The 20,696-nt window shown below is 41.1% G+C and overlaps 1 protein-coding gene across 1 annotated transcript; it reads left to right on the top strand.

The window, feature by feature from the left end:
• Positions 1-336: 336 nt before the first annotated feature.
• On the top strand, positions 337-18,732 carry AQP1 (aquaporin 1 (Colton blood group)). Its single transcript, XM_038128309.1, has 4 exons — positions 337-855; positions 14,932-15,096; positions 15,211-15,291; positions 16,792-18,732. The coding sequence occupies exons 1-4, from the start codon at positions 466-468 to the stop codon at positions 16,969-16,971; spliced, it is 816 nt and encodes a 271-aa protein (XP_037984237.1). The 5' UTR covers positions 337-465; the 3' UTR covers positions 16,972-18,732.
• Positions 18,733-20,696: the final 1,964 nt, after the last annotated feature.

The raw sequence follows: 20,696 nt of genomic DNA, 5'->3' as shown, positions 1-20,696 counted from the left end.
TTGCTTTCTGTTTCAGCTCCAGACACAAATCCCTTCAAAGCTTTCATCCCGATCCACACGGTGAAAGATGACACAGGAGTTAAAGAAGTGAGGCTGAAATTCCTAAGGCTCTCCTAAAGATTTTTCCAAGAATTTTAAAAAGCCTCTTAAAAACGGCAGCAGAGATCGAACGCTGTTAAGGGAGGGGAAAAGAAAAAAAAAAAAAAAAAAAAGGAAGAAAAAAACTTTGGCAGGCAAACAGTGTCTTACATCAATCTAGCAGTCAGCATCTATGTAGATGTTCTTTCCTCCTTTTGTGCAACACCCCTTCCCTCCTACAGACCACCCAAAGCCCTATAAATAATCCAAGGACTGTATTTTTCCTCCAGATTTCTCTTCAGACCTCAAAGGAAAAATATCAGGCAAAGGAAGGGAGAGAGGGAGAAGGGAAAGTGAGGAGGGGAGTGAGAGAGAGAAAGAAGAAAGATGGCTAGTGAATTCAGAAAGAAAATATTCTGGAGGGCAGTGGTGGCTGAGTTCCTGGCCATGAGCCTTTTCATTTTTATCAGCATTGGCTCAGCTCTGGGCTTCAACTTCCCCGTGGTGGCCAACAAAACATCAACGAGGTCTCAGGACAACGTGAAGGTTTCTCTGGCTTTTGGGTTATCCATCGCTACCATGGCCCAGAGCGTGGGCCACATCAGTGGGGCACACCTGAACCCAGCTGTCACCCTGGGGCTGCTGCTCAGCTGCCAGATCAGCATCTTCAAGGCGCTCATGTACATCCTCGCCCAGTGCCTGGGGGCAGTGGTGGCCACAGCCATTCTCTCAGGAGTCACCTCCTCTCTCCCAGGAAACTCCCTGGGGCTTAATGCTGTAAGTAGAAACTTTGAATTCCTTCTTTATTGTCTTTTTTTTTTAGAGTAGAAATGTAGCAGTTGTAATTTACTAAAGATGTGGGGGTTCTGTTGGTGCTGGTGACCTCGGAGAGCCTGACTGTTTATTGTAGGAGAGAATCCAGTCCTGACTGATAACCAGGATGTCATAGGGATGGTCCTTCCTCCCCACCCTCGTTTTGGAGCTTTAGGACATTCTGGTTGTGATCAGTTTTGCTTATGTTCAGTTTTGTACTTCCAAGTTGCTGAAAGGTGGCTTTTGATGCCAATTTAACACTGAAATCACTGGCAGTTTTATGACCTTTAGTGGTTCTGAGGGTCTCTAAGGTGACATGTAGATTAATGTGCATACACCAGTGTTGTTTTGGCTTCTGTGAGTGTGGTTCATTTTCAGTACTTAATTAATGGTTTGTGTATACTGGTGATACTGCAGTGAAAGCCCGTGGGAGCAGAGAGAGGTGTGCAGCAGGAGAAATCCCATCCCCAAAGGTGTGAGCAGTACCTGTTGCATCAGGCACAGTGCTCAGATCCTGCCTGGCAGAATCCCAGCTGCCCTTTCTGTGCATTTTGGGGCAAAAATTGGACAAATCCTGAATTCTCTCGAGTACACTGGTGGAAAATGTGAGGCAGCTACAGGTAACTGGGGTGCAGGTTCCAGCTCTCTCCTAGCCAGATGCTCACATCACGCTGCCTAAAAACTGCCTGGCCACAACTCCTCCTCCTCAAAATGTCATTTTGCTGTTTTTGTTGCAGAATAATAGGAGAGAAAAAGGGATAAATACACTTCTAAACTTGAAATCATCCCACTATCAGAGGCAGTGCTACAGCCACTGCAGGACACGCTGTGCTATAAATGGAAATTCCTTCTGGTCACTTACTTGACCTGATCTCTTAAGAACAAGTATTTTATATATTTTCCTTGGCCTCTTTCTTTCAGAATATTCCTGACTACAGTTTGTAAATTGAGCTAATTTAAAATCTTCTGCCCATTTGTAGTCACAAGGATATTTGGGACATAAAACTGCAAATGCTACATTGCTTCTAAAATAACTTAGGCAAAACAGCAATATGGTTTTGCATACTGTAATTTGACATTACAGTTAATTCAGAACATGAGTCAAGTTTTCAAAACAGAGTCGAATCTGATATTAAGGTGATTCCTTGGCAGCTCAGTATCATTCACCCTCATGAGCTGGCTGCTCACCTCCCTCTCTCCTGGTGCCTGCAGCTATTCCATCCTGCCAGCGCCTTGGAAATTTTGATGGGTTAACCCAAAACATTTTGGGGAAGAAGAGAAAATAATTTTATTGACTCCAGAAGGCTCTGGCTTCAAGTATGATATGTGATCTTTTCCTCTGAAACCACTGACAGAGGGAACAGCTCAACCACATGGGACAGGGTGTCTGCCCAAGTGGTTTCCTCGAGAGGTCCAACTGCCATTAAACACGGGAGGTCTGGTTTTGGTAGCACTTAAGCTTGGCTTTTCCCTTTTGCTTCCATAAAATCCTGATGACTAGTTCCTTCCTCTAACCAAAGCTCTAAACCTGGCCATTTGTGAAGGGGGGGGTGAAGCTCTCCTTGCCCCTCAGTCAGTAACTCCTCAAGCTACAAAGGCAAATCCAGGCAGAGTTAAGTCTCCATCGTATCAATTTTACAAATCGATCAGCAATTTCTGTGCAATGGAATAACAGAATATAGTTTCTAAAAGCTGTGGTCTCACTTTTTGTCATTGGAAAATATTCAGATATTTGTTTCTTTTTTCTTTCACATCCACTTACAAGTGCTCTGGCTGGAGGAGCAGTGGGGAGACCCCCCTGGGGATAGCGAGGGCAGCAGCTGTTCTTCTGCCTTGCGAGAGAGAGCTAGAGAGGAAAGGAAAGGAAAGCAAATCCATTCATTTCCCAGTGACAAGCCTGGAGTGCTTGGGGAGGGGAGGGCTGAGGGGGAGCTGGGTCTGAGCCCAAGGCAGGGGGGAGCAGCAGCAGAGGAGCTGTGCTCGTGCAGAGCCGATCTCCACGGGGCTCATCCTGCCACCACAGCACCGAGGTGCCTCCTTCAGCAGAGAGCTGGCAAGGAGAAACCAAAGACTTGCTTTTATTATAGTTTTTAACCTGAGGATAAGAAGGGGAGGCTCAGAGCTGGCATCCCTGCCAGATGCTCTCTCCTCCGGTCCTTCTTGTGGATAACGAGGTGTGGATTCCCTGCTCAGAAAAGGAACAGAAAGAAAGAGAGTGCTGCTTGTTTGATAAGGTTGGGAAGAGGGTCTGGATGTTTGTGGCTTTGTCCTCTGTTCTGACCCTGCCGTGCTCTTGGAGAGGTGTTTTTAACATGAAAAATGTGGTGGGGGCAGTGTAATGGAGTGAGTGGCCATCCAGTGTTCCCAGTGGATCCTGGGTGGGGTTGCATGCCTGAACTTGGATTTCTCCTGCCTGGCTGCAGGTCCTGCACTGAGGCACCAAGCTGAGAACCCATTTCCACTGGCTGCTCTCTAATCCACAGAGAATGAGGGACAAAGAGAAGCACTTCAACCTTTAGATCTGTTGAGCTGCTTCCAGAGACACCCAGCTGCTCTTTGACATGCTGAGGCTCCAGGCTTGGAAACCTCTGCTAAGAATCCAAAATTAAGTGGGATAAGTCCAGATCTTTCTCATTGCACAAAAGGAAACACAATCAAATGAGGCACAAAACCCAGCCATGCACAGTGCAAGGCTGAGGAGAAAGAAGGGAGGATGAAAATGCAGGATGTTCCTCTAGCATGTTCAGTATTAAGGTCTGGTTTACACTAAGACAAGCAAACCAGTCACACATTAGGATTTCGATCCAAACTTTGCTTAAGTCAACAGACATATTTTTAGTTACTTTGGCTGGTCCCAAGTAAGACATTTTGGACAACACTCAGAGGTGTATTTAGATTACTGAATCCTTTTAAGACACTTAACTTCCAATATATTTTAGTAGTGGTGTGGGTTCCAAAGTAAAAACTGAGAATTGGAGAAGCTGGAAAGGAGCATGCAGTATGTTTGCTCTTCTAAATATTAAAATATTTTTCCTTACATCATCTTGTCTTTTTTTTTTTTTTTTTTGAAAGTTGGCTTACTGCATGTTACAAATTTCCATTAGGTAAAGCTGTAAGAATAGAGAATACCACATCCAAAATGCACTCATCTGCCAGCAGAGCTGGCTATTGTCTGGTGAGGACAGATCTGGAGTCTGGATAATGGAACAAACTACTCAGCACAGGCAGTTAATGACCAACAAAGAGCTCAAGCAGGAAAGAGGAGAGAGAAGAGACTTCTGTGCTGTAAAGTAACACAACATTTGCTGTTAAACAATGTTCATTTGGAGAACTTTTAGCAAACTTTTAAAAACATGGTTAGAAAATTTCTTTAGCTCAGATTATTTTATACTTTTATATCTATCTGTCTATCCATCTATCTATCTATAGATGTATATAAAAATAACCTGAGCTAAATATATAGGTGTATATATAAATAATTAGAATTTTGTGACAAATGAAGACACCACTTCACAGTTTTCACAATTTCATAGTTTTCTGTATTTTGGCATAGTGATGAGAGTGCCAGGAAATGTGTCCCCAAACTCTCGGGGCTGTAATTTGGAAACTATTTGAAAACTCTTCCTTCGAGTTTATGATGAAAGATATTATTTTAAAAGTTATAAGTGGATCAAAAATTGTAGGCAAGAAAAACAGACCTGAATGTAACGTTGCTCGGGTAGATAAAGGGAAAAGAAAAACAACCAAGAATAACAAATAGGAGGGCTTGGGTTTAGAAAACACCCAGTGGACTGATAAATGTTGTTTGTGTAACCAAGGAGCTCTCTGTAAAAGCCAGAGGAGATCTGTGGTCAGTGGATTCAAAGGTCATTTTAAGACAGGTGAATATTCATATGGATGCTATTCCTGGAACATGGAGAGTTACTTGTTGCTGGAACACCCTTTGAATTTCTGCTGTGGCTGGCTGTGTCTCAGCTGCTCCCTGGGGCTGCCCAGGTCAGGATCAGCCAGGGCAGAGTTGGTGCACACGGGGGTGCCATGTCCTTTGGGGATAAACACCCCATGTCCAGCTCTAGATTTCTCAAGGACAGGGAAAAAAGAGGCCTTTGCTGTCTTTGCCTCCTCATGCCAGGCCAGTATCTGCTGCTTTGACCTTCCAACCTCACCAAAGGCACACCACAGAACCACAGAATCATGGAATAGTTTGGGTTGGAAGAGACCTTAAAGATCCAACCCCCTGCCATGGGCAGGGACACCTCCCACTGTGCCATCCAGCCTGGCCTTGGACACTTCCAGGGATGGGAATGAGTCCTCTTTCCACAACTACTCCCGCTTAGCTGGATTGTGATCCAGCAACATCAGAGCAAATTGGAACCTCAATGCTGGAGATTTTTAGGTTTTTTTCCCTTTACTGTCTACACGCTCTAGTCTTAGTCTGCTACTTGGGGAAGATGAACAATCTTTTGTCTCCAGGAGAGTGGAGCATAAGACGTGATAAGGTGTGTGGATCCTTGTCATCTGCAGATGATCTTATCTCTAGGGCATCCATGCTGGTGAATTTTCTCCCAACAAATTCCCAGTTTGCATTTCCAGTGCAAACCTAATGTTGCACCAGCACTGGGAATTCCCTTTTGTGTAGTTGAGACCTGCCAAACCTTTTAATGGTGTTTGTGGGTCAGCACTGAAGTGTTTATCCTGATATTCCCCATTGGATGCTTCCCATCCTTTAGAAACTTGTCTCAGAGGGGATTCCCTATGGGAATCACCACACTCCCCACATTTGGTCCACACCAGTGGCCTTCTCACCATGGGGAGCAGGACTTGCCTGGTTGCCCTGGATGACTCAGTGTTTGCCTTGTGATTTCCCTGTCTCCTTGTGCCCGCGCCCTCCGAGCCCGTTCTCCAACCTCCAATTAAACAAAGCCGGCTCCAGTTGGAAGAACATCCAAAATAAACTGAGAGCTTGACAGTGTGAGGGGACAATTGAGTAAGTGATGCTGCTTTTCCTCTGAGTCACTGTGGAAAATTGCAGCTCCAGAGGTGCTGCTGGATGGACGAGACATGCAGCTGAGATCCTGACCTTTAGTGCTTATTGAAAAATCCTTGGATGACCTTTTTTTTTTCAATACAGATAATATTTTGTGCCTTTCTCAAGTCTAGGACAATGAGGAGCTTCATTCTCCCTGTCTCTGCCCTATGCCCTGCCTATTTTTGATCCAGGTTAGGCTTCTCCTACCAGCCTTGGCTCTGCTGGGACCATCTGCATGCTTGAGGACTCGAACATTCACAAGGGACAAAAAGCTGCTGCATTTTTAAAATGAGCAAAACGGTTCCGGTACATGACATTGATCTGGGATTTTTATTTCTTAACAAAGACTGTCACAACAATAGCTCATTGTTCACTGTCAGTTTTTGCAGCACAGGGCTTTTAAGGCTTGCCAGCATTGTACTGAGAGGCCCCAGGCAGGGCAGGTGGGACACAGGAAAGGCACCTGCTCAAAACTGGCCGCGGTCTCGGCCACTTTTTAATGAGTTCACACAGTGACAGCAGAAACATCTGGGCTGAGATGTAAACCTGATGGTTATCACCCATTCCCCAGAGAATTTGGGGTTATGGCTCTAATCCTTATCTCAGATCTCAGAGCTTTTTATCTGATTTCCATTTCCACGAAGATTTGCTTAGCGCCTCTCCAATAACAGAGCCATACCCCGGGATTTTGGCAGGGAGCACGGAGGGATGCAGCAGCACAGCCTTTTCTGGGACAAGGAGAGGCCCTGGGTGCGCATCCTCCTGCAGCCCTGTCCTTTTGTGCTAGAACAGAGCAGATCAAAGTGGGTTTTGTGCCAGTGGATCCAAGGATGAGCATTTGGAAAATGCTCTGCAAGCTTCAAAGGTTCTCTTCATTTATTTCTACTTAGAAATGGTAGAAATTCCTGAAAAGGGTGCACAGGGGTGTTTAAAACAATGAGTTGTCATAGATCTAAAAACATTATTAATTTGGTAGGTTATTTAATATTGCAATACAAGTGGAGTGTGATTTTCAGAGAATTGTTTTTTCTGTGCTAGATCAACTGTCAAACTAAGTAAGATTAAAGTAAAATTCATTTCGCCCCCAGACTTCCTGAGTGGTCAATAAACCATTAAAATTGGTTTCCTTTCCACAGACTTCTCTGATTACACCAAGTATATTTGGGTGTTCTGTGTGTTGTGTGTTATGTGTTTGCACACCCCCAAACACATTCACACACCAGAGACAGATGGGAAGAAAGATTCTTCAGATGAGATAAACCCACATTTCAATTTTTAATATAAATGAATTTGATAGTTTTTAAAAAATCTATTAATAGGTGTGGGTTCTGAACCAAGATCTGACATGGCAAGGACCACAGCCTGAGAACAAATGGAAATGTCCACAGACAGAGAATTAATATTAGGGATTAAATCTGGTTAAATTGGTGCAATGGTAAGAAAAAAAAAAATATAGGTTTTTGTAGCAGGGCTCGTGGGTTTTAGCAGTTAATGTAAACCTTCAGGGAGCTGAGAATAACATTTCTTTAATCAGAGAATCCTAAAAACTATCCCTCTCTGTATAGATATTTTTAAGTGAAGCATTTTTAAAGCACATCACAAGTACTAATGGAAGAAAAGATAGCCCCTGAAAAATTTCCTGTTTGTCTCTGGAGGAAATTGCCTGTTTTCTTTAGGGCAGTAGTACATTTTTGCTTATTTGTTCATTCTCCAGCTTAATGGAGAGAATTCAATAACAGAGAGGTCTTTACCTGGTACCACAATTGTCTCCTGGAGGTTTTTCTGGCCTGGCTGGGAGCATTCTGAGCCCTGAGTATTAATGTGTAACTGATGGGAAAATGCTGATCTTTCTGGCATCCAGAGCTGGGGCTGGTGTTTGACTGCTGCAGCTCCATTGAACTGAGGAGATCTGAGGCTGAGGCACAACATCAACCTGTTAAATCAAATATACAGGGCCCGACAGGCATCCTGGAGGAAACTATAAACAGCAGGAGGGCGAAAATGTGGCCTGGGAGCTCTGCAAGACACAACTCCTAGACTAGAAAGGAGTAAAGAAATCCAATGTGTGCTTCCCTAGAGGAGTCCTGTGCATCTCCTCTCTAGGAACCGCTGGGAGGTGTCACAGAAAACTCAACTTTTCCAGGCTCTCCGTGCTAATTCTGTACAAGTGGAGTCAATGAAGGCTTTCAGAGCAGAAATGTGCCACGTTTCCTTACACATTTACACACGCAACTCCTCCTGAGGGCACTGATGACTGTGCTTGGAATGGGTAAGGTCAGGTTTGGCCCCTCCTCATTCCTTTGTTAGGACTTCTTGCTTGATGAACAAGGTGGAGAAATGGAGGAGCTGGAATTGTCCTCCCCAGTTCCTGAAATGCGTTGCACAGGATCAGAGCTGGTTTTTAACCCCATGGAAATGCCAAGTCTTCAATGCTTATTTATGACTCATAAATTTTGAGAACTTCACGGATTTGCTGGAATGTGTCTAGAAATATAAAATTAATATTACTTTGGTGAAATTACCAACAACCATACAGTGAGGTTTGTGCAAATCCAGGTGTTATTCCAGTAACAACATTAAAAGGATGATCCTATTTGGCTCAAAATTCAGATATGCACAAAATTCCCCACTGAAATACTATCTCCTCCTGGGCTGGTAATAGAGGAAATAATAAACAACTCTGTGGTATAAATGAGTGCTTCAACTATTACAGAAAATTAACTATTTGCTTGGGTTTGGCTGGGTAAAGAAAAAAAAATACAAAACCTCACAATTCCTCATCCTCTGAATAGAAGTTGTTTATTTCTCAGCAGCAACATTTAGCCAAAAAAAAAAAAAAAAGAAGTTTCTCCCAAGCAGCTTTCCCAGAGGCACATCAAAAAGTAAAAGTGTAAATAAAAAAAATTGCCTGTCTCTGACCAGCTGTGCTAAATGCAAGTCCTGTAGAGGAACTGACTTTTACTGCCTGTCTTGGTCTGACATACAAATTTTATGTGCTCTGGTTTAATATAATAATCATTCTTCTCTCTTTCTCTCCATGGCACTAAAACACAAAGCCCTGGGTAGTTTCTCCTCGGCCTGCAGAGGGTGGGAGGAGGGAGCTTAGCCTCGTTCCTGGAGGGTGTCTGCTGCCTAAGGAACGGAAAATATGATTTCTGCTCTGGGAATTGAATGAGTCCCCTTTAGAGCTCTTAAGGCTGTATTTATAGGAAGGATAATCTAGCAGAGGACAATGTGTTTTGTCCCCAGGTTCTGCTGAATGCTTCCATTGTTGATGTAGGATACAATCCAAAGCTAATTTATTAGCAGATTCTGAGTCCTCCAGTCGTATAATTTTAAGTGAAACTCTTGAGCTCTTTGCCTGTCTCTTCTTACTAGAGAAATTAGACTTTTATACTCCCTGAACCCCTAATGCTCAATTAATGGGTATAGAAACATCCATTTCAGATTGATACTGTTAAATAGCAAGGGTAGAAGTGAATAACTGTAGTTAAGCAGCCAGGGATGAATGTCTGAATCAATTCTGACTATCACTCAAGGTTTAGAGCTATAGAGATGTGAGATAGACTTCCAGGAGAATAAAGGTGTTTATCAATATGGAAATCATCAAGTTCTTTTCATGACAGAGTTGGAGCTGAAAGAGTGAGAAAAGTCAAACAAAATGACAGGCAAGACAGTGGGAGGTGGTTTGGAGAGAAGTAGAGAGATGAATTTCTGAGATTACATTTGTAGAACATCCCATTAAAGAACTTTGCCAGCCAAACACTGGCAAAATGATAGCTAGTTGGCATAAAAAAAGAATGATTAATATTTCAAAAGAGTGGGGGATGAAGAGAGAACAAACCATCTAAACCATTGTGAAGAGTTTTCCTTATTCAGTAAAAGAAGGCAAGTCAAAGAGGGAAATTTTAAGCTATAACAAGAAAATCCTGTAAGACAGCAAGAATTTACTTGAATAAAATGCTAATTTTAAGAAAAATGTCTGCCAAGGCAGAGAAAAGGTAATAATTTTGATAGGATGGTGAGGATATACAAGGAAGAGGAGTCCCAGCCATTTACAATGCTGTGGCTTAAATTTTCTCCCTCAAAACCACACCAGCAGACAGGACTTGTTCTGGTGTTTCATAAGAATGGGAAAAGCTGACATTCCCCTACTAAAAAAATAGACTTCTGCAATACCAGAGGCCTCTTCTTTTTTTTTTTTTTTTTTTTTTTTCTGGAACAATGAGAAACTAATCCCTGTTATATGAAAGGAAGCTGGGCCCTGGAAGCTCCAGTGCAGGGCTGAGGGTTTGTTGGATGAGATGGAGCTCAACCCCACGTGATGGAACCACCTTGCATAACAAAGTGTCTTATCCATATAAAGGGAAACAGGTTTGAACCTGATATACTTCCACTGGTAATGAGAAAAATATGAAGCCACTAGAGAAGTACACAGTGGGGTTTACCTTGGGCCAGTTTAATTTCCTGTCCTCGTTTCTCTTCTGAAGGCGGACAACTCATAAATATCCTGTCCTAAAAAAAAAAAAAAAAAAAAAAAAATCAAAAGGAAAAAAAACATACCATTAATTTGCCCAAATGATTGCTGTGGGAGTCAGTCAGCTAAACATGGCAGTTAAGGACACTTCTGGGAAACAAATTCTGCAGTTCCCATCTCCTGTGTGATGTTATGGAGAGCTGGAAGCGATGTAAGATGTAACCACTGCCCATTTGCTATGACATAAAGTAGGTGTTCCTCTCAACTAATTGCTCTCATGTTCATGTCTAGATAATGTTTTTGGGGTTTAATACTCCTCATTTGAATGTCTCTTGAGCCACTGTGCCTTCAGTGCTTCCTTAGTTTCCAATCAGTTGCATGTCAGGAGTTTTCTGAATAAGATGTGACTTCTGTACATTTACTGCATTCCAGTAGATTTTTATTCCATGACCTTGTTCAGATTCACAGTGAGCAGAGGGGAAAAAATATTAACCATGGGGTTGTTAAGGCTGGAAATGGTGGAATTCAGCTTATGGAACGAAGCACCACCCTTGGGGTGTCTACATGTTCTACTTCTTGTCTGGGAGCTGTGAGGTCGAGGGGGAATCACTCACTGCGAGCTGATGCAGCCAAGATTGATTCAGCTGATCAGATAAATGTGTCCACAGACAGCTCTCCCATCTTGCCAATGATTCAGCCCATTTCTTATGTGTGTTTCTGGTGCTTCTTCTGTCAAAACACTGACATTAGAAATTAAATTCAGTGGAATTACTCATATGAGCAAAAAAGGAAAAGAAGTCTATGTAGATTCTCTTTGAGATGAATACGGGCTTGTGTGTCTCATTTAACCCCTTAGAGAATGTTTGGTTCCTTAAAGCACTGAATCCATTCCTCAAGCATGTAAGGTCTGAAGCCTGAAAAGCTCAGGGAGTTGCTGTGCTATTCTCTGCCCCTAGACAATTTTTCTGTTACCTTAATGAGGATTATTGGACTGAAAAGAGAAGATGTCAAAGATTTCCCAGCATCAAGGACAGATGCAGTGTCAGCCCACAAACCCTATGACCACTGGTAGGAGGTACCAGTGCAGGGAAAAAGGCATTGCAGTGTGGGTACAGGTCACTGGAAGGGGTCCTCTTCACCCCAATACTGCACTAGAAGTGGCTGTGTCTCATTTCAAAACATTATTTTGTCTATTTAGGAACCAGAGATATTGGTCACCTTGTATTTTGGATATTCTCAGTAGCAGAATGGCAGATGTTCAGAACAGCTGTTGATTTTTAGTCAGGTCTCTAATGTGTGATACTTCTTCCTACTAAATTCAGATTAAGCTTTAGACAACCCCTAAGCTTCTGGAGTCTGGTATTCTACAAAATCTTCCACAAAATTTCAAACTTTCCTTAAAAACCCGAATAACATACAGAAAATACAAGAAAAGGATGACAAACCCATGTTGGTTGTGCCTCCCTGGTTCTGTCAAGAGCTTATACCAGCAGATTCAAAAGGTGCAAAAGGTTATCTGAGTAAGACTTGCAAATCTTCTGTGAATGAGTATGATATAAATATAAATAATATAAATATAAATATAAATATAAATATAAATATAAATATAAATATAAATATAAATATAAATGTAACTATAAATGTAACTATAAATATGCACATGTACATGTACATTTTAACTTTACAGAAGGGAATGTACCTTCCTATTCACTTTCTAAAGCTTTTCTGGGGTGTGCTTGGGATGGTGAACATTGGTGCTGTTCCATGTGTACCATGGATGGCCCAGGCTGCTGCTGCAGTGATAGTTTACCCCTGATAAGGAGGCAAATAAATATTCTGTTATCCTACTCTTACACACTGCAGATCCACAAGCCCCAGCAGGACATCCAAGGTTTGCCTGGATTTGTCCCATTTTGGAGCACGGCCCAGAGTCCTTGCTCTCACAGTAGAATCTTAATGTTCCTGGCAGGCTGTGTAAAATTGCATGGCTGGAGGAAAGCAAAAGGTTTCCTATAATATTTCCAGGTTTTCTTTGATTCCACAGAGCCCATCAATAAGTGTTGATTAGCAGGGAGAATGACCTCAAGTCACGTCAGCTGTAGGATGTGTTTTTCCTGGAGGGAAAGGAAGAATATGATTTCCACCTCTCAAAGATAAGGATTATCACAGGTTTTTAAAGACTAATTTTGCTCTTATTGTCTTTTATAGAAGCCCTTCAAGTGAGGGGAAAGCCCAATGTCTGGCCAGTGTTTAATCTTTTAAAATGTCAAGGCTTTGTCAAATGCTAACGTTGATGTGTCAGACCTCAGCTCTGGGCTCTCTGGGGTTGTGCTATGATAGGAAAGAACTTGGTTTCTTATCTGCTTTTGGGCATGTGCACATCAGTCACTTATTTGCTACCTGGTTTTAAATTTGGCCATTTGGCCTTCCAAATGAGAGAGAAGATTTTCCAGAGGGTATATAGTTAAATAGTCCAGATTCTTAAATTGATTTTGATACAAGGAAATGCACTGGAAACTTAATTTGCTGAGAGAAAAAAAATACCACTGTTTCTACAGTGGAAAAAAAATTGCTTATTTTTAAAACTTACAACGCAATAGAATATTAATTCAGAGATATCAAGCATGAATTTCAGGATCCTGAAATTTTCAGTGCATCTTATATGGATGCATTTATGTCAGACTCACACTTCTCATGTGAAAGTCCTAATAATGATGAAGGTTTCATAAATGGATTTCAGTTTCTAATCTATGGATGCTGAAGGAACCAAAATACCCATCCTTTCAACCAGAATTCCCTTCTATTTGTGGACAAACTGCTTCCAACTCAGAGGATATCACTCCTGCATGTTAAAGAACATGCTATAAAAATACATTATTTGTGTTTCAGAATTGCAGGATTTAAAAATCAGATTTATGCTGAGAAAAGCCTCAAATGACATTTTTTTCATTGATTAGAAATTTGATATTAAACTTTGTTACAGAGAAGAAACAAGAAATGTGAACAGCACCTGTGGAAAGTGAAATAGTTCAGTTAACCATCTTCAAGTTTTTCAAATATTAGCTTTGGGGAAATTAGGGCATATACCACAAAATCAGATTAATAGCAGGATTTCCCGTGGTTTCATTGTTCTGGACAGGTCACAATAACATGTAATTATGTTTTTTGCCACGAATGACCCAGCAGTTTTTAATGCAGGGACTCTGACAGATGTGATAACCCACTGATAGCACAAATTAATATAAGTTTTGCAGAGTTTGCTTTCTACTCTGGGTCACATTCTCAGTTCTCTGGCCTGTGGCCAAGCTCATGTTTCATCCCTTCCATGCAAGTGAGTTATTTCTGCTTAACATCAAATTATTCAGCTCAGTAACAGATGTGCCTTGACTTAATGAAGACACCCCTGAACACAGTAATTAAAAGCAAAACTCAAAACTTGTTATAACATCAAATGGTTTACCTCCATGGTTTCTTGTTAGGCACAAGTTTTTAGCAGCACTCCTGAAATATGACAGCATTTCTGCTCTGTAATGTCCATTTATGCGAATCACCATGGTTTCAGTATGCTCTACAGCACTTACAAGGAACTCTGCTGATTTCATGACTAATAACTCCATTGGAATATTCATCCCTGACAGTTTCAGTTTTTCTAGATAATCCACTTCAGTAGGAAATTGAAGCACTCCCATCAGCCCCTTGGGATCCCTTAACTGGGGATTTTTTAAATGTACCAAAGAAGTTAAATGTGCTTCAGTTTGAGTCTAAAGCACCAAAAAGTAGTTCAGCTGTGAGTTAGGTGTCTAAGCTGTTTATAGTCAAATGAGATCTTAAAAAAAAAAAAAAAAGGCAGAGCTTTCAAAAAATCTCCTTCCTTTCATCAGGTGAATGGATCTCCCCTCCATTGACTACACCATTATCTGTGCAAATTAGAGATACATTGACTAAATATAAATATCTAGAGATGTTTTACATACTTTTGGTCTTCTGTCACATCTACCAGTCCCCCGTGAACTCTGTGGAAATCTCAGGGTATTTCCTGTGGTATTAGAGGCATATTTTCAGGCAATTAATTCACAGTATAGGTGGAACATTAATATCTTAGTATTAATGTGGAAGTCCCTGAAGCAATGAGTGACTGCCCTAAGGCACCACAGTTCACTTCTGGAAGGTAAACTCTGCTGGAGGTGTCTCTCTGGCTGATTTGTTTTTCGCACATAGATCAATTCCTCTCTCACTGTGCCCAGTGGCTGAGTGTTCACTTTGGCTGGAAGCAGCAACCACTCGACCACATTGGGTCAAAAAAAGTTGCTTATGCCTAGGCTTGAGTACAGCAGGGAGTGTTTCGAAACTAACTCCTCTTCAATTTTTTCTATTTATTTCCTCTTATTTTTCCCCCCTTTGAAGCAAAAGGAACCCCAGGAGGGAAATGGATGTGCAGGTTCATATTGAGGAAATAGATACCTCAGAAATTTGTTACACTGCCTGAAGTCATGCAGGAATATGAAATAACATTTTCCTTCTTGCCTCCATGCAGCTTTCAGAGGGAATCAATGCAGGCCAAGGGCTGGGAATTGAAATCATTGCCACCTTCCAGCTGGTGCTCTGCGTCCTGGCCACCACAGACCGGAGAAGGAATGACGTTTCGGGATCGGCACCTTTGGCCATTGGTCTCTCCGTTGCCTTGGGCCATCTTCTTGCTGTAAGTTTTAGCCCTCAGAGGTTATATCTTCCATGTCCCACCTCGGGGTGGGCCAGTGAGATGATGGGGAAGCTTCATCTGTGCCTCACCTGTGGTTCTCTTTCCACCTCCTAGATTGATTACACCGGCTGTGGGATTAACCCAGCCAGATCTTTCGGCTCAGCGCTCATCGCCAACAACTTTGAAAATCACTGGGTAAGTTGAATAAGCTTGTTTAACTCACAAGAAGCTCTGAAAACACATAACCTACAAGATCAGAAACATTTCAACATGTTTCGTTAGGACCAAGTCAGAGAGTTGGCATTTTTATTTCATCTAACAAAGAATATTCTCCTTTAAATCCTGATCACCCTCAGGCGAACAGAAAAGTCCTCAGGCTCGTTCAGTCTCTGTACTTAAAGTAATACAGTAGGTTTTCTCTGGTTGTTCTCCTTTATATTTATTTATTTCAAACATTTTAATTGTTTAAGCCCTATTACACAGAATCCTGTACTGTTTATTTATTGTTCGGACTAAGTTGGTAAAGTGCTACTGCCCAATCTGGCAAAACCCAATTTAGAAAGATTCTTAAGCATGTTTATAAACTGAAATGGATTGTCCAATATTTAAGAGCTAATAAAATGTTCAGCATCTTAAAGCTGAGTGTCTGCTGACGTGTTTTCAAGGATAAGTGCTCTGGAAACACTATAAAGTTTAGATCATTCCTTGTGTTGAAATGTGGTTAAAATGAGGTTCTTCACAAAAATTTATTTATTTCACCAAAGCTCAATAAAGAATGCTGATATAAAGTTGTAAATGAACATGTGTTCTTGAATATATAAAATGAGGCTTGTTCCAACTCTCCTACTCATGATTTTGGCAGCCAGTTACATAGGCACAGGTGGAAATTTAGTGATAATACAATGGGGTTGTGAAAATTTTGCATACAGACTCCATTTTCATCTAAAGAGTAAAACATAAAAGGAGGACCCTGGGGAAATTTTGGCAGTGTCTACCACTTGAACATTATTATTAGGATATTAAAGGAAAGTAACTAAGTGAAGAGGTGATATTTTCAGAATTTAATAGGAAATTTATTATCCTTTGTAGATACAGAAGATAATAGATGTAATAATTTGTGTTAAACTACTGATATTGCTGAATGAAAGAAAGACTTTCCAGACTCAGTAATGCTTTGGCCCTGCAAAGTCTTCAGTATCTTTGGTTATTTCTAACAAAATCAGCTTGTCTACTAAAATCCTTTTATTACCTCTCTTTCTAAATTGTAATTTTCTTAAGTAGTTACCAGTTCAATCACAGCAATATCACCAGCTAAGCAGCATCTAGGGGTAAATTAAGCCCCTCATTAAGTCCTCGTTAAGTATTACTTTCAAATTCACCTATCACTGGAATTTAATAGGAGAATGGAAACTAATGCCCTGTTGTTTTAGAAATTACGTTATCCTGCCAATTCTGTCTGGAGTAGCAGAGATGTTTTAGCAGTAGGCAACTGATTTTAAATATCACAAATTGATAATGTAATCACAGTTATTCACCTCTGGGTCTACCACCAACTCATGGTGACAAATTCCTGGTTTTATGCCACGTGGTTAAGTAAACATTCAGGTGGACAGGCTGTAGATTTCACTGTGACAATCCTCAGAGGAGCTTCAAATGCAGAAATCCCTGATGCAATGGCTTGGATTTGTATTCCAGATTTTCTGGGTTGGCCCAATCATTGGAGGAGCAAGTGCTGCCCTGATTTACGACTTCATCCTGGCGCCCAGAACCAGCGACCTCACCGACCGCATGAAGGTGTGGACCAGTGGCCAAGTAGAAGAATATGACCTGGAAGGGGATGATATGAACTCCCGGGTTGAAATGAAGCCAAAATAAAAAAGGGCATGGAGAGAGGGAAAAAAAAAAGAAAAAAAAAAAAAAAAAAAAAGCAGCACATTGGTTTCCAAAGATTTTATCAGTGTTATAGACTCTTTGTAAACCAGCAAGCAGTACTTTGTTTTTTTAATTCAATACAGTTTTCCTTTTTTTTTTTTTTTCCCTGCCCCCAGTCCTTATAACATTTTTTGTATCTGGGGTTTTTCAATTACAGAGTCTTTAGGCTGAGAAGTCATGACCTAAACAAAATGGGGTGAAGCTTATTTAGGTCACCTTTGCACGACCTAAATAAATTGGGCTGAAGTTTAACCCTTCCCTTGGTGCCACCCAATTTTGAGGTGTATTTAGCATGGGGGGGTTCCCCCACCACATCACTCAGTAATGATAAATAGTTCCAATGACCAGTTTGTTTCCTGAAAGAATAGATATTGAGGACAGAGAATCATCTGTACCAATAACAGAGACCTTACAGTATTTATACAAAAATGCGAGGCTGGCATCAAATACCAGCAATCAATGAGAAAAAAAAAACCAGTCTCAAATCAGCATCCAAAAGCATCTTTTGGAAGGAAAGGTTACAAAAGATTAGTTGCTAGATAAAATTATCCCTAAATTCCTAAATGATTGATCATCTTGGAGAAAGAGGGCCAGAAAAGTTAGGCAGGGTAAGAATTTCCAGAGCCACAGGATCTTTCAGACTTTCTAGTATTTCATTTTCCCTGAGCCTGCATCCATCTGCTCGTGAGGGGAGAATATATGTGACAAAAAAAATAAAAATATTAACTCCTGGGAAGTAATAACTAGAATTCAAATTGGAGAGTAGCAACAATGGCAACAAGAGTGACATGGTGCCAGAGTGTAAACAGGATCTGATGGTTCCTGTGACTACTCTGCTTTTGTTCACCTTGTAAAATTTATCATGTGATTTAAAGCAAAACAAGGACAAAAGAAGTCCCCTTTCTCTGTGACCCTATTCCAATAGCCAGCGCTGTGACATTCAGGGACCACAAACAGATGAACACACGGTATATTTTATAATGAGGGACAAATACATATCTGTAAGTCCATTTTGGGGGTGGTTGCTTTGTTTTTATATATATATATATATATATATAAATGTTTATATATATGTTTTATACAGAAAGCCTAGTGTACTGTTTTGTAAGAAAATAAGAGCATAAAGACAAGTGGAAAGAATTGCAGCAGTGCTTAGCGAAATAAACGACACTGGAAATGAGAAAGAAAATTAACACTCTAAATGACGTGGAAGATTATTTTCTGTTTAAATTGTGTGTGTGTGCTACTTATGATTTCCTGAGTAACCCAAAGCATTAGCTGGTCTTACCTACTAACTATAGAATATAGTTCAAGCAGACACGTGCTGATATACTTGTTCTGCACTAAAAAAATTTCCATAAGAAATGAGGCCCAGAGGAACTGACGGAAAATCAGCACATTCCAGCATTCAGCAAAACCCCCCAGAGGTAATGGGATGGATTCTCCTCTCTGAGACATAGGGTGGGATTGGGAGGTGAGGTAGGATTGGCATAGGAATCTCTATGGGTTGGATCATTTAATCAACTTGAGCAGATGGACAATGAAAAAAGAATAAAAATGAAAATCACCAGCAAAATAAACCAGAATATATTTTATCTTTCTTGTCTACATTTGGTGTGCTATCCCATGTATTGCCTATGTACATAGAGCATGATTGGATTTTGGGGTGGTTTAAAAATAAACAAAATCAGTTGTGCTAACATACGAACTGTTGATGATTCTTCATTTTTAATTTTTCATGTAATACAACTTAATTTTCTGCACAATTTTTCAGGTGCCCACCTGTAAGATTGCCAATTTCTACTACTCTTCACTTGATGCTTCCCTTTAGGGAAAGGAAATGTTCTTCGTTTTTATGGCAGACAAAGCAAACCCTCAACTGGAAGTGAACTCTTCCAAATTATACTTAGAAATGAAGCAGAGAACCAGGATCTTGTGCCCACTTTCTAGAATATCTTTTCAGTTTTATCTGCTGTTATCCCAGTACCTCCATTGACTCCAAATTAACCATATTTATCTTATAGAATCTCTGGGCCAGAGAGAGAACCAGAACGGTTGCAGAACTCACCTGCAGTAAATAGTTTGTTTTTAAAAGTTTCAGGTAACTTAAGAGTTAATGGTGCGGAAAATGTGAAATTCACAATTTGTTCCTTAGCCTACACCTTTCAAAGAACTTGGCTTATTTTTTTATGGTTCAAAGTCCAAAACTGTGAAGACAAAAACCACTCTCTGTCCATTTAGGTTGTGATAGGACTGCACCATATTAGCTGCTCTAGCTTATGATCATTAAAATAATAAATAAAATAAAGACGTACAATAATTGTTTCCCTAGCGAAGAAACAAACAAACAAACAAAAAAAACCCAAATCAAAGTAAATGAAGTGTGATTTGTTTGTATATTTCATAGAATCACAGAATCATTGAAAGTTTTGTGTTGGAAGGGACTTTAAAAATCATCTAATTCCAATCCACTACTGTGGGCAGGGACTATTTCCAGTAGACCTTGTATTCATAGTGACAATGTTTAAACAATTTACAGTAAAGCTCTTAAGGAAAAAAAAGTATTTAAGGTGAATTCCAGGCTTAAACCCCTCCATTCTTCTTAAAGAAGGAGAAGCTTAATAGTGTATTTTAAAGTGCTTTTGTAGCACTTAGACCCTGAACTGAGCAGGGATTCAGGCCATGGCTGATAATGGTGCTCCCACTCCCGGCACAAATGGTTTTGCTTTGTGCTAGACAAGCACCCTTCAAACTTATCATTGGCTCATTAAAATAGTTGAAACATACCCAGCAAAGGAATTAAAGGCATGAAGCAGCAAGTATCGAAACTGCTAACAAGTGTCAAGTGGGCAAATGTGATCGCCCAGAAACTCAACAAAGTGTCCCTGGCAAAGCAAGCCTGGGACACTGTTCAACCAGCTCCTGTGGTGTCTGCACTGAGAGCTCCTGATCCATGGACTAATGTGGGCTGTCTGTGCCCTGGTGATTCCCGAGGCACAAACCTCCATTTATCACACATTCTGACAGGAAAAAAACATAGAATCCTAGTGGTGCCTCAGGTTTTAGGTTTTATATTTTCAGATTTTGTGCAGCTTTAGTGTGTAATTCTGAGCTTCATATTGGGGATGGTGAGCTCTCTGCACAGAGCAGGGAGACAAAACAATTCCTGCTCCAGCTGGGCACCAAGGACAAATGATCCAAAGCTCAGCCCAGGAGCACAAACAGCGTGGGCTGGAGAGAGAAAAACCAGCAGGGTGGGAGTGCCTGGGCTAAAGCTGGAACGGGACAATGAACTGCAAGGTGCAAATGGAGCAGAACTGAGCCAAGGGAGAGACCCCGGGAGCGCTCGTGCATTTTGGGACCATTTGGGTTGATCTTGGGTGCAGCCCTGGCTGGGCTCTTGTGCTGCCCAAGGTGCATCCATGGAGGCCTTTGAATAAATCCTTACTTTATTCTTTAGCTCTGTCTAGCCTGTGTTCTAGGTCAGCCTGCACAAGGCATCAGTTTCAGGCGACTGCAGCAGAACAGAAGGCATCTGAAAAAAACCCCTGGACCAGAGTCAGAGGAATGGTTTAGATTGGAAGGGAGCTGAAATGTCATCCAGTTCCAAACCCTAGGAACACCTAGGGACACCTTCCACAACCCCAGGTTGCTCCAATCCACATCCA

This window comes from Motacilla alba, chromosome 2 (assembly GCF_015832195.1).
Source record: "Motacilla alba alba isolate MOTALB_02 chromosome 2, Motacilla_alba_V1.0_pri, whole genome shotgun sequence".
Lineage (NCBI taxonomy): Eukaryota > Metazoa > Chordata > Aves > Passeriformes > Motacillidae > Motacilla > Motacilla alba.
This window is presented reverse-complemented; position numbering and strand designations above follow the sequence as displayed.